The following is a 14,240-nucleotide window of genomic DNA, read 5'->3' on the forward strand; positions in this document are numbered from 1 at the left end:
TTATTCCATTGGGAATATCCAAATGGAATATTTCATTTCAGGTCAGTTTGACTGAATTGGAATTGTGTGTGTTTAATTGACCAAAATGTTTTGAAACAAACAAAATATTAAACTGCATTTCCCTGTCAATGCATTAATTGTAGTTCCAGTCTCCATTCTCTCCTATAGGTTGGAGGTCCCGGAGGACTATAGCTCCCATAAGAAAATGCTTTACTTCCCTCCAACTCAATTTCCCATAGTGCACCCAGAGTTATGTAATTCCTATGATGAACTATGCAGTTTAGTTGGAGGGAAATCTGTGTGTTGCTTTATAGGAGATGATGTAGGACTAGAACTACACCTCTCATAAGGGAATGTGCTCCTGGGGGTTGTGTGGAGGGGGATGCAGTTTTAGTATTAAACTGCCTGGAAATGAAGCATTTCAGGTCAGTTCAGTACGCTGACATGGAATACTTTAATTTCTAATTTTAAAACGTCAAATGAAATATTGAAACATGAATAGAAGTTTTTTGAAATTTCTGTTTCTGAAATTTCAACATTTCTTCCCAGATTTGGACAAAAACAAATGCTGAACTATCAGAATGTCCAGTAAGACAGGCATACCAGATTTCACTCAGCTATAATTAGAGCATAGCTTTTTCTGGACTGTGAAGGTAAAACTATACCATCTTCTGATGATGATCTCATAAAGGCAGTCCCGAACTGTAAGACACTGTGTTACTCCTCTGCCTTAGCAAAACTTAGCTTTGCTTGAGATTCGACTCTGTCTCAGGCCGTATCAATCTGTCTGCTTCATCAGCAAACACCTTGAGGTTCTGCCAGTCTTTACTTTGCTTTTCCAGTAGCAGTCAGTGAACCCCAGTTCCCCAGACGCATCTCTTTGTAGTGTCTAATCCCTTTCAATGAACACTCAGAAATTAAGCCTGTTAGGTTATCTGATGACTCACTCTTTACTTCAGTACAACAACACTAAAATGGCTTATAATAAAAGTAAGAATAAGTTTATTAATAAAAAACAGATAAGTGATAAGCAAGAGAATAGGAGATGGGTATGGTTAACAACAAAATGTTTTCTAATGACTAAAACTTAATTCTAGCAAGCTGTCTTTCCCTAATACAGTTTGTCACCTATAGCAAGCTATCAGCAGCTCCTGCTTTTCAGGTCAAGAGGATCCACCATTCATAGAGGTGCCATTCCCTATGTTCTCTAAATGATAGATAACTAAGGGGTTCTCTCCCCCTTCTTTTTATAGTTCAGTGAGCCTTTGAAATGTATTCTTTGCAAAGTAAACCCAAAGTTCCTCTTCCCTGCTGGGGTGTAGACACCATGCTTTCTTCCTCCTCCTCTGGTCACTTTGCTTTTTGATTGGCTTAATCACTTTGTTTGCCTTAGATATAAATGTACTTTGATTGTCTTTGGCCTCATCTGGCTCAATTTGCATTGGAGACAGAGGCAAAACACCATTGCCTTGTCTAGGGCAGACTTGCGTATCTACTGCCTTCAAAACATATTTTAAGAACTTATTTCCAGCACACACACACAATTCTTTATACACAACCTATACACACAGCACACAATGATATTCATGACCAGAGTGTCGCCAGTTTTTATAGCTTACAAGAAACTGTTTGGCTAGATATTCTGAGAACCGTGTCCTTTGCCAGCTGGTATTGAGAGGCAGTTAAGGTCACAATTTATTTTTTTTAAAAAAGCTGGGATACAGTTACTGTGTTGTAACTGGGATCCCTAACAGTCACTAATGTAGTATAGAAAGGACTAGAGAGAGCAAGCTTCTTGTCATGGAAACTACAAGGTCTAGATGATTTGTGTTTACTTTCGCTATGTAACCTAAGAAAGTTACTATGTAATATATAATTTTCAAAGCCTGTAGTGCAATTGAATATTTATAGTGGAATTTTTCAAAAGCACTTAGCATTAACAACTCTGTTCCCATTGAAATCAATGGAAATTTTACCACGGACTTCAGTGGGAGCAGAGTTAAGACAATGCAGAGCACAGTTGACAATTCCACCCTTAGCACAGCATTTCTATACTGCAAGAATGTCCTCTTTTTATAATCTGTTTTTAAAGACCTATTAAAAATATCTAAAGAATGTATTTTTGAAAAGGTCCTTTGAGCTTTGAAGGGATTTTTTTCCTCCAGTCCTCATTCCTGAGGAAGACTAAAATGAAATGTGATATCATCCATAGTTATTGGTCTTAATTCAGGAGGTAAAATGGCTGGTTTCATATTCTAGGATTTGCCAAAGAAAATCCAGATGGTGACCCAGTGGATGAAAGTAACAGTCGGTCACACAGATGGACACACTTGCAAATGATCAAAAAAAAAAATTCTGGTATCACTCCCAGACAGCAAATTAGATAGGAACTTGCAGTACGGTTTGGTAGCATATAATTGTATGTAGATTTCAGTAGAACTTTAGGTCAAATTTGGTAATTTCAGATTTGGATACATGTTCATGAAGTCACAATAAATGTCATACATACATTTAACTCATCTAATTGCATGAGTTGTGTTAGTGTGTGCTTTAAAGACATAGGACTTGATTCTGATCTCACTCTGGTATGACTGAGGAGTAACTCCACTGTAGTCAGCGGGGTTATGCCAGTCTATCAGAAGCAAGCCCACAGAAGTCAGCTGTCTCCTAAATTGGCAGTTGTATATTCAGATGGGGGGGGGGGGGGTGAGGGTGGAATAAGGGGCTTCAGGAGGGCTGCATCCCCCCTCAGAAAATTAGAGATTCTTCTCAAATGCTTCAAACTTAAAAAAGGTAGTTTAAATACTTGAAATGTAATCTCTCAGCACAGAATAAACAACGTGTCTGGATTCCCTAATCAGGAGCTTCTGGATTCAAATTGAACCAGGGCTTTTCTAACTATTTTTTAAAAAAATCTGCCATGAAAAGGGAAATACCAAGACAAGACTTCAAAAGGAAGCCCAGGTGTCATGAGACGTATGTCATCTCCCTCAAAACTCCAATTCTGTTGAAGGTTTTCGTTGCATCATTTGCACCAAGTGCCCGTTACACCATTACACATCAACCCCTGCATTATCAGAGACAGGCAGAACCCATTTCCCTTCTATTTCCTCCACACTCCTTCCTCTTACCACCACAAGGGCTCAAAATCCTTTGATCAGGCAAAGGCAGGATTTGTATTTTTATTTTTTTTAATTGCTGCAGCAGATGGCACAAAGAATTCTGGGATATGTTTGGAAGCTAAAGGCACCCGCCACGCATGACTGAAAAAAACCAAACAAACAGAAACTCTACTTCTTATAAATGGATTTATAAAACATAACCCATTCATTTGCAGGAATACGAATATATCTACTCTGTGGGTGGGATTTCCGAAAAGCACTCAGCATTAGCCTAACTGCTCTCACTGATGACAATAGTAAAACTTCCGCTGACTTCAGTGGGAGCAGAATTAGGTCAATGGTGAGTGCATTTGAAAATCCCATCCTACATTTGCTGAACCCTAAGAACATCAGGTTCCCAAATTTGGTAGAATCTTCTTCTTAGTAGCATCCTCAGATTGGTACCGAAGAGTTTTTATATAATGCTGCTTTTTATTTTATATAAGCTTATGATGAAGTCACTGGAGGACCTCCACAGACATTATAAATCCTTGCAACTCTGAAGCTTTACTTTTCATACATATCAAATTAAATGTTTCTCTTCTTAATTCCTTGAGAATTACTTTTCTTACATATACTCCTGGGAAAACTTTAAGCACTGATCAATAAATACGAATAATCAAAAGAGAATCCTGAGTAACAAGTAACAATTTTGAGTGACCTGAAATCTAGCTCTTGTAATACATTAATCGTTGTACAATGTTATTCCAATTCAGGTTTTTGGAGCCTAAAGATTAAAATTGTTAGTTTCAGGAGTATCTTTAACTCCTACTCTTTCAGATAGTCTTCTAAGTAGAGTGAAAAGATCACCAAGGTTTATGGTTGTGCTCTTATCTAAGATCTAGTAGTGTGGTTGAGGTGTTGCTTGCCAGCATCTTGATAAACTGAAGTTTACAGTTAAATTTACACAGGATATTTTCCCTTTTGAAATAGAATATGTAAGTTATTCCCAATGACTCCTAATATTTGTCACTATAAGTTAGCTAGTTTTGCCATAAGTGTCACAGCAGATGTTGGTGTTCAGGAGAGACTTGAATGTATAGTGTAGGGGTTTCTCAAATGTGCTCAGGAAGGGAATGCTATGCATACGTTAGATAGCATGGGAAAGGCACAGGGATATTTAAGAGAAGCTGACAAATGAGGCTTGCATGATTGGCAGAGCAAAGAAGGCAGAGTTATTAAGAGATTTGAAAGTAATAAGAAGCTTGACTTTGATGCAGTGGAGAAATTCAAAGAGGAACAATGATTCAGTCAGAGCAACAAATGAAGACCTTTTTAGTGGCAGTGCTCATGTGGACTAGAGAGGCAAGGAGGGGTCAGGAAGCCCAGAGAAAGGGAGGTGAAAGTAGAAAAATACAACATATTAATTCACACACACACACCAGCCCCAGACACTGTCCATTCACACACATGCCTCCTATCTACTCTTCAAATCATATCTGGATTGAAAACTGGCTAAAGGGTAGTAAACCAAGAGCAATGATAAATCATGATTATCAAGGCAGGGGAGATGTCTGGTGGGATACCACAGAGATCAGAGTTAGACCGGTTCTTGTTTAACAATGTCATTAAATGATCTGGAAGAAATAGAGTAAACAGCATGTGATTCAATTTACAGACAATACTAAACTGGGCCATGTTGCAAACACCAGGAGAGACAGGGAAAATAATGCAATGGGCCCTTGAGAGGTTAGAAAAATGGGCAGAAAGTAAAAGATTCAGAGCAGAAGTATCTGAGCTAATACATCTGGGGAAAATTAATGTGAAGCACAAAGATTAAATGCGACGGAGAAAACTGGAAAGCAGTAATCCTGAAAGAGACCTAGGCATGACATCGAACAGTAAATTAGATCTGAATTTCCAGTGTGATATGCATGCAGACGCAACATGTCATGGAACAAAGGGTTTGAAGAAGTCCATCTCTGGCACACCTGGAATACTGCCTTCATTTTTGAGCACCTCCGTGCCAGAAAAACGGGTACAAATTGGAGGCACTTCAGAGAAGAGCAATAAAAGGTTGGAAGGAATGATTAAGGGAAAAAAAATGTACTATATAACATACCCAAACAATGACTAAGTGGGGATAGCTAAGGGTGATAACCAGGCACAAATATTTGAAAATTGTAAGCACCAATGAAGGAGAGTTGTTTAGGGTTAAGGGAGGTATAAGTAGGAGGACAAGCAAATGTAAACTGAACCAGGAAATTCCATAAATCTCAACCACAGCTGTGGAATTGTCTCCAAATGGTGGTGATGGAAACAGTCATTTAAATCTTGACTGTACGATAGTGCTTGAGAATACTACGGAAGGACAATGCACTGTCCCTAGGACAATAAACTTAAACCTATTTAGTTTACCTTCTGGATCCCCTGTGGACTTAAAGGATCTTTTCTATATGCTTCACACATACATGCTCCTAAGAAATATACCCTGCACAAATATCCCATGTATTTATCTGCATAAACACACACCCACCCCTTCATCACCACACTCTTTGCCGGTTCAGTGCCACGTAGGTTCAGGTTCAGGAGGCATCAATGGGCACCGCTGCCTGCTTCTTAGTGCTCGTATCCTCCAGTTAGCTTTCTTGTATGCAGCTTATTCCACAGGATGAAACACAACAAGCCTGCATGCTTTTAGATTCTCCCAAAATGCGTCTGAAGAATTTCTTCTGCCCCTCTCCTCGGGATGCGTCTTTCTTGGCTCAACTGGCTATAAAGTAGTATTTATTATTTATCAGGCCTATTGGTGACAAGGCACCTGTGTCTCATTTTTATCTTTGTGACTGCAGCTTCGATGCCAAGGTTATCAAAGACCTCAGTGCCTGGTGGTCCTTAAAATTTATCCCAAGGATAGTACTTTGGAAGCATGGATTTATGAGCCATTGTTATGAGGGCCGTATTTCACAGCTGGAAATGCAGGAGGATAAAATCTGATCTTGCTTTGGAGCTGAATCCTCATGCATTCCAAATCCTGCCTCTCAACAGATCAAAGGAGCTGCTAGGCTTATGAATTTAGTCTCTCACCTCCCGGAGGATGGTCAGTCTGTTGGAGAGGACTCTGTTTTCGGGCTTGTCTATACACGGAGTTATTCCAGAATAGCTATTGTTTAAAAGCATACCCTACCTTAATCCTAATTTGCTTTCAAGTGTAGACAAGCCCTTCAGGGTATGTCTAGTAGGCTACAGTTTTTGCTTCTTTTCTAACTTGAGTTAACTATCAGCTTTGGAAATGCTAATCTAGACACTCCACAAACATGTGTGGTTTACCCTAAGGCTCTGCCTAGGAACAAATATTTGTGGATTGTCTAAATTAGTATTTCCAAGTGTATTAACTCAGTTTTACATGAATTACAAGCACAACCTCCAGTCTAGACAAACCCATAATAGAGGAACTTATTGTTCAAAGAGTGTGAATGACCAGCTGATGGCTGGTGCATTATTGCTATCATGCTTAAGGTGATGGTTAGACCAAAGCATTTAGCTGAAGCACAAACTATTTACAGTGCTTTGAAGATTGCCTTGTTCTGGAAACACATGAGATGAACTGCCATCTCTTTCCAACACCCTGAGATGGAATTGATTAATTGTATTTGAGCTCCAGATGACATCCCCTTACTATACACAAGTATATACACCCACATCCACTCATACATATCAACCCCCTGCCATTTACACACACCTCCACCGTACACGAAACTCCCAAACCCACACTATAGAGCAGACAGGGAAACACACGTGAGTGTGCTTGGGGAACTGAGTGGGGGAGAGGAGTACAGAGACACTCCCTTTGGGGCATGATGTGCCCCAGAAGAACACAACGGAGCAGGGAGGAGGCAGAACCCTGGCCCCATTCCCCTACAGCAGGCTAGTAGTTACATCAGTGGAAGTAGGCTGTGCTGTTCCAACGGATGGTGCCACTTTTACAGTCTCTCCCACAGGCAGTACCTTTCCTGGGGCTTCTCTTTGGGCCCCACAGCTCCACACTACAGGCAGTATATACAAGGCTTTGTATCTCTCTCTCAGTCTAACTTTATACATCCCTTCAACACACAACCCATTCTCAATACTCCAGCTACCCCCATATACACCCTATAACCCAGCTCTTCACACAGTTTCAGTACTTTCCCTCCTCCCCCCCACCCCAATCCCACATCCTGTACTGGCAGACCTACAACCATCGCTGGACAGACACCTCCCACACAAAAACACCTCCCATACACCAGTCCTGGTTATCCACACATGCCTACTGCCAAAAACTGTTACTCCTCTTGCCTCTCCTCTAACCTTCACAGAAAGGAAAAGACACCGCCCCTATTCATCTTGGGCACCAACGTCCACACAGACAACAATATCCTCCACCCTTTGAATATGAAGCTTGCCAATCATGACAATAAAGCTATCGAAATCGATATATTTGCAAAGTTAATATTTATCCCCATGCTCTTGCCCCTAAACTCCCACGCCTTCCTGTATGCCCCTGGAACTCCAGCACCAACTGCACCCCCGGAACCAATCTGTTTTCCTTCCCTTCTGCCAGGCTTACGGATTTGTTTGCTGCTGTTTGTTTTTGTTTTTTTAAATGATTATGGAATATGGAGTGGGAGCTTTGGTATAAGCGAGGATATTATTGTGGGATGGTTTGGACTAAGCTGTGGGCACAGCTATGCTGATAGTGCAGCCCATGGCAGATGAAATAAGAATGACTATCTTGGTACAGTTCCCCTGTAGTGTCTGTGTCCGGTGGTCATGAGTCTCCCCCTGTTGGTCAAGTGCCTCATTGTTCCAGTGGGATGTAACTGTCTTTGGAGCTTGTGATCACACACAGAGGAAGATGGTCTGTCCGGTAGCTAGGACCAATTCCATGCACGGATTTGAAAAATCAGGACAAAAAGCTACTGAATTGCACTCTGCCTTCAGTGGGGAACCAATGCAGGTAACACTGAACTGGGATGTTTTCCTGCCATGCTGTGTGGCTGGCCAAGCAGGCTGGCTGAGGCCTCGAGTTGCTGGGACTTTTGCAGGGCAGGGGGATTGCTGATTATAGTGGGCCAGGTCCGACAGCTGGGGTAAGTCAGCAAAGCTACATGGACTTCAATGCTCGCTGAGGTCCTGGGCCAAAGAATCGCAATATTCAAGCTGTGATGCTACGTTTGAGCAGATCAGTTCTCTGCCTGATCATCTCTTCTGACCAGCTGCAGATAGACGTGGGCAGCATTTGTCACTGTGGTTATTTGGAACCCAGCTGTAGCCCAGTGCCTGAGAGCACCCCAAGGCTGCGGACCAATTTAATGAACTGAGAATACATGCCTCCAATGGATGGGACTGATATGAAGAAAAAGACTTCCTCAGTGTTTCCCTCTTGCCTTCAGCATTGCCTCAGTCTTCAGCTTCAGCCAGATGTTCTTCACTCAGGTGCATTGAGATGCTGCTCTTCCCCTTTGCAATTCACCTCTCTCCCCCACGTTCCTCTGCCCTACACAAAGCATCTCACTCACATTGATCCCCAGTAGCTCATAATACATTCCACCCTCTCCATCCAAACGCCAGCCCAAATTCGAACTCAGATACCTCTCCCTACTCCTTTCACAAACATACAGCTTCTACCCCCTTCCTCCCCGCCCCAAACGCCCATACTGCTCCTCACACATCCTTATTCCAACACAACCAGACCCCACGTTCTGACTTGGTGCAACTCCATCACACAGTCTCCCAATAGCCTCCCCAATACACATCTTCTCATACACATACAGCATTACACACACCCTTAACGCTTGCCCAGACACAAGCCCCTCACAATGACCACATGCTCTGAGACATAGCTCATCTTCTACTATGTCCCCACAGGCTTACTCCCATCTCCCTGCCCCAGCAGCCCCCCACACACTTCCCTCTAAAGCTCTCTGCCAATGACCTAAATACCACCTCCCATGCAGTCCTCATGTTCTCACCCATGCATCGATTGCTAACTCAACCCACAAACAGTAACCATATCTACCAGTCCCACACACGTCACCTGTGTCCACCCACCTGCAACAAGAACTCATCTATCCTTCTCATACCCTCTCCCCGACACCAAACACAGACACACCCAAAACTACTTGCATTGCCACGCCCACATACATCACCTCCCACACCCTTAGACAACATCCTCTACACCTACCTCCATGCTGTCCTGCATTTAGCCCAGACCCTCACTCACTCATCCTTATTCCACACCACACTCCACCCCAAAGCTCTCCATACTTTCCCTACATGCCTTCTCTCACAACCCCCCCACTCTCCATGCACTCTCTTACCTCCTGACCCTCTTTCCTCCCCCCCCCCCCCAACTTGCATTTATGCTTCCTTGAAGAGCACTTTTCACTCAGAAACACCCATCATGTCCCTCCCCATTCTCATGCCATAACCTGCAACCATCCCTCCACACTTCCCAAAGACACACACATACACTGGCCTTCTTATCACTCACTCCTTAACTATTTTCCCATATCCCCTTGTCTACCTGGAACAGCCCTTTCCCTTTTCCCCTGTAAGTAATCTATGCCCCTCCCAACGATACCCCACATTCCACTCCAAGTCCCCTCAGACTTGTACCCTTACCCATCCCTTCACATAACTAGCCCTCCCACTTCCCCATACCTTACAGCGCCCCACAGCCATAGTGCCAATACATACTTATAGCCCCTTTCTCTGCTAATGTACCATTCCCTTTCCCGCACCAACCCCTTTCTTCCACCACAACCACGCTTTATGCCTCAACCTCCCTTCATAGAATCACCCAGCCCTGTACTCACACACTGACCTCCCCAACCCGCACAGCTTTATAGCCATCCCTTTCATCACACTTTGCCCCCATGTGCCTTGCATTCCCCCATACCAGGTCCCCCTTCCCCACATATGCTCCTTGTTTCTCCCCCAAACATGCATCTTTTTCCTCTTCTGCCCACGACCCTGATGCACCCCACATCAATTACCTCACTTCTTACACCCCTGCCCTTGGCCCTCCCTCCTCTCACAATGTGTATCACATCCACATCCCATCTCTGCTCTAAATGTATGCCTTGCCTATCTGCCCCTCACCTGCTGCCCACAGGAACCCCGAGCATTTCCCCAGCCGCACACCCTTTACACCCCCCGTCTTCCTGCCTACATCCACGTTCCTCAAACCACACCACGTCTGTACCCTGCCTTCACATTTCATCCCACCCTAACAATCCCCGTTCGCTCACACCCCCTGCCAATCCCTGCTCACACCTTTAACTCCATCTCTCCCTCTCCCCCACAACCACACACCAACTTCTGCCTCCACCAGCCTCCTGACCTCCTGACCCCTAACCCCTGGCCACCTGCCCTGCAGACTCCCCTTTCTTCATACACCTTGCCAGTTCCTTTGATCTTCCTCCACCCGCACCCACCATCCCTGTCTTGCGCACCCTTTCCTCTCCACCCGCCCACTCCCTGCCTTGCTTTCCGCTTCCACGGGGCCTTGACCTTCCACACACAGACACCCCCACTAATGCATCCCCCTTACCTCCTGCAGGCCTCACAGACACCCCCACTAATGCATCCCCCTTACCTCCTGCAGGCCTCAGCTAGACCCCACACAGGCATTCCTTAGCTGCCTCCCCTCCCCAAACACACAACCTCCTGCCTTTCTTCCCCTCCTCTTACAGGGGCTCCTGCCCCCACTACAGTGCCTCCCGTTCCTGCCCCCACCCCGTGTCCGCACCCTTTCCTCCCCCTCCCAGGTGTTTACTTCCCCTTCAGGTCTCCCAGACACACCCCTGACTTCCATCCCCCCCACACCCCCCTCACCTGTCCTCTCCACCCGAACACACAGCCTTCCCTCTCCTCCGGCACAACCCCTTCACCCCACACCCTGTGCCTTTCCCCTTCACACACACACACCCACACACACACACCCCACTTCATCCCCCACCGCAAAAAAACCAAACAGCCCCCCACATCCCTAACCTGCAAGCTGAGCAGCCGGCCTCGCCCTACTGCTACACCCCCTACTTCCCCCCCACCCCCACACCTAGCTCGCCTCCCGCCCCTCTGGCAGGCTCAGCGCCCCCCACACCGACACGTGGGGAGCCGAGACCAGCCTTCGCCCTGCAGGCAGCTGGACTCGCTCCGCTGCGGCTTTTGTCCATCATGCCCGCACGCCTGGGGCTGGGGGGTGGTGTGGGGTCGCCGGGGGGAGTTCCCGGCCGGCAGCATCCCGGTTCAGAGCAGGGCTGGCTGTGTCTCGTCTCCGGGCAGGTCCCGGCAGGCGGGGAGGGGGTTGGTGCACACAGCACACGCGGCTGGCACTTTGCACACCGGCCCAAGAGCGAAGAGGACCCCCCCCCCTTGGAAAACTTGCAGCTTTACAGGAACAGGGGGCCCGTATCTCACCCCCCCCCCCCCCGCCTGGTGCAAAGGACGCCCTGGTATCTGCCCCAGACAACTGCTCGGGCAGTCTCGGGCCCAGAGAAGGCAGCCGAATTCACTCCGGACCAGCCTCTCTTTCCATCCGCTGGGACAGCAAGAGGGAAGGCCAGTGTTGGTCTTAAGGCCGGACTCAGACCGGCTCGTTTTCCAGTCTGAAACCATCCCGTCGCCCCCCACCCGTCTGGGGTCCCCCACAGACAGAAAACCTCGCCAGCAACCGGGACTCGCTCAGCTCCCATTCAGCTGTGCAGTGGAGAAGCGGCTCGCTGTTTCCCTCTGGGTTGCTGCCTGTGTGTGTGAGTGTGACTCTGTGAGTGTGTGTGTGTGTGTGTGTGGCGTGCTGCATTCCTAGAAGGCACGTCTCAAAGACTGGAAATCGGAGTGTGAGGACAGGTCTCCTGCACTCGCGACCCCGTGTGAACGCACCGGTTCCCCTAGACGCCGCGGTACAGAGAACCCTTTGATCTCCAGCCCGGCCGGGGCACTTAGCCGGGTCGTTTGCAAGGTCGTTCCTCGGGTGTCAGTGTCTGGCCCAGGAACACGCGCCAGTGGAGCTCGGTACCTGCGCCAGGCGAGGTCTAGACACCGGGGATCCGGACTGGCCAGGGCTCTAACGTCCCGCCGGCCAAGTGTGTGCTGGACCCGGCTCCTGCCTGCCCTGCTCGGCTCCGACACCCTTTGGTGGGAGCCGAAGCTGCCGGTTTCCCTCTTCAAAATCAAGCCACGAGTCGTCTCCGCGGTTGCCTCTTAAATCGAATTCCTTTAGCACCGCCTGTCCCCCCCCACTCCGCTTTTCTCCCCTGCCGGGGACCTGCACTGCGGGGCACAGAGAGCTCGGGGGGCGAGCACCCCGAGATAGGCTGGTGCTGGGGGCAGATCTACCCCCCCTTCTCTGGTTTTAAAGACCCCCCCCCCGTGCACCCTCTGAGAAAATGCCAGCTCCCCCTTACCGTGGCAGGAGTAACCATGGCATCCGTGTGAATGTTTCCAGGGCAGCCGACATGAAGAGAGAGGGGGCCGGGGAGGCGTTCATTCAAAGTCCCGAAGTGGCTTGGCGCGGAGTCGCTCTGGGCCAGAGGAGCCGCGAACTCCGAGTGCGTCCCGCGAACAGAATCTCCTCGACTATAACAAACCAGCCCAGCCAGATGGCTCTGCGCTCGCTCGCTCGCTCGCTCGGCGCGTTAACCCCTTGGGCGCCACCCTCGCCCTGCCTCCCCCGTCCAGGAGCGCTGCCTGGCTGGGAACGCCAGGGAATGAAGCCTTCCTTCTCTGCAAGGGAACTAGCCCCCCCCCCCCCAGAGGTATTCTCCCCTCCCCTCCCCTGTGTTTTTAAAGAACCCCACTTTAAAAGAGCTGCGGCTCATGGCATCCCCCTCCTGACCCGACTGCCTCCTCGGACTCAGCATCAGCCCCGGGGAGCGTGTCACAGGATCCCTTTGTTTCAACCATTCACGCCAGTCTCCGGAGGGAAGGAAGCGCCTTATCGCCCCCAGGGCCAGGCAGGGAGCACGGGCCCGGTCCCGCAGCGCGCACCCCCTGGTCCCACTCTGCAGCAGGCCTGGCTGTTCTGGGCACAGAAAGCAGGTGAAACAGGAAAGCAGAAGGAACCACGTTTTAATGGGCGACTTTCTCCCTCCCCACCTCGCTTCTTCTTGACCTCCCCATTTGAAAGCTGCCGGGTTGGGTGGTGGGTTAACATTTTTGCCACCCAGGCGCCCCCCTGCCCCCGGGCTGGAAGCAATATCCCTTAGTCAGAGGAGAACCCAGGGGTGGCCAGATCTTCGATGTGTAGATGAGTCCATTAAGAGCCGTTCCCGGTGCCAAAGCCAGGGAGAGCGCCCCAGCCGTCAGCAGCGACTGCTTTCCAGACCTTTTATTTAGCGTGCTCGCTCACAGCCATGGCTGATAATTTTAGCTGCGTGCCTCTAATATCTCCCTCTACATTTACACGCTTAAGTCAGCTCTCTTTTCTGTTTGATTCAAGTACAATTGAGCCAGTCAGAACCAGAAGCAAGGGGGACACATGGGACCCTTTGTATAGCACCCTCTCTTCTTTCCTTACAGAATCTCAGTTCTACTAGATAATGTGTCTCTTTCCTAGTTGAACCAAGCTACCCTCCTTGTTTTGGAGAGTGGGATTTCACCTCTAATGCCCACAAAGCATCTTTCTACCCCCTTGGAACCTTTGCGTCTATCTGGAAGTTCGTTACGCTTTAGTGAGATATTTTCAGCTGTAAAGTGAAATGTGGTTTTTAATGATCAGCAGTAAAATAACACCATTGGGGACCTCTGTATTATACACATTGTACCTGCCTTATCATCCTCCCTGCCTGAGTTGAGTGTCACATCCGAATGCCCAGGTTCAGAAGAAAAAGTGCAATCTTCCACCGGTGCTGAAGAATATTCGTCTGCGACTTGCTGCTCTGACAATCCACAGGTCGTTTAAGCGCTGAGCAACTCTACAGCGTTTTCTTCTTCACACTTTGCCTGTCTGCAGAGCTTCCATCAAGACTTTTTAGAGCCTTTGTAACCCAAAAATGGGGGGGGGGGGAGTCAGATGTAAATTCTCTTCCCCTGACCCCCCATACACACACTGCAGTCAGATCTGGGCTCCTTTTTAATCTCCTGAAGTGCCAGCAA

The 14,240-nt window shown here is 47.6% G+C and overlaps 1 protein-coding gene across 1 annotated transcript in view; it reads right to left on the reverse strand.

The window, feature by feature from the left end:
- NTF3 (neurotrophin 3) overlaps positions 1-12,677 on the reverse strand; it is a 56,087-nt gene extending 43,410 nt beyond the window's left edge. The window contains exon 1 of the mRNA XM_067531057.1: positions 12,551-12,677. Within this exon, the coding sequence (XP_067387158.1) occupies positions 12,551-12,568 (18 nt within the window). The 5' untranslated portion in view covers positions 12,569-12,677. The remainder of the gene's footprint in view (positions 1-12,550) is intronic.
- Between the last annotated feature and the right edge of the window lie 1,563 nt (positions 12,678-14,240).

The sequence above is a fragment of the Emydura macquarii genome, unplaced genomic scaffold (genome assembly GCF_026122565.2).
Source record: "Emydura macquarii macquarii isolate MOO-44397 ecotype Brisbane River unplaced genomic scaffold, CSIRO-AGI_Emac_v2 contig_3122, whole genome shotgun sequence".
Taxonomy (NCBI): Eukaryota; Metazoa; Chordata; order Testudines; family Chelidae; genus Emydura; species Emydura macquarii.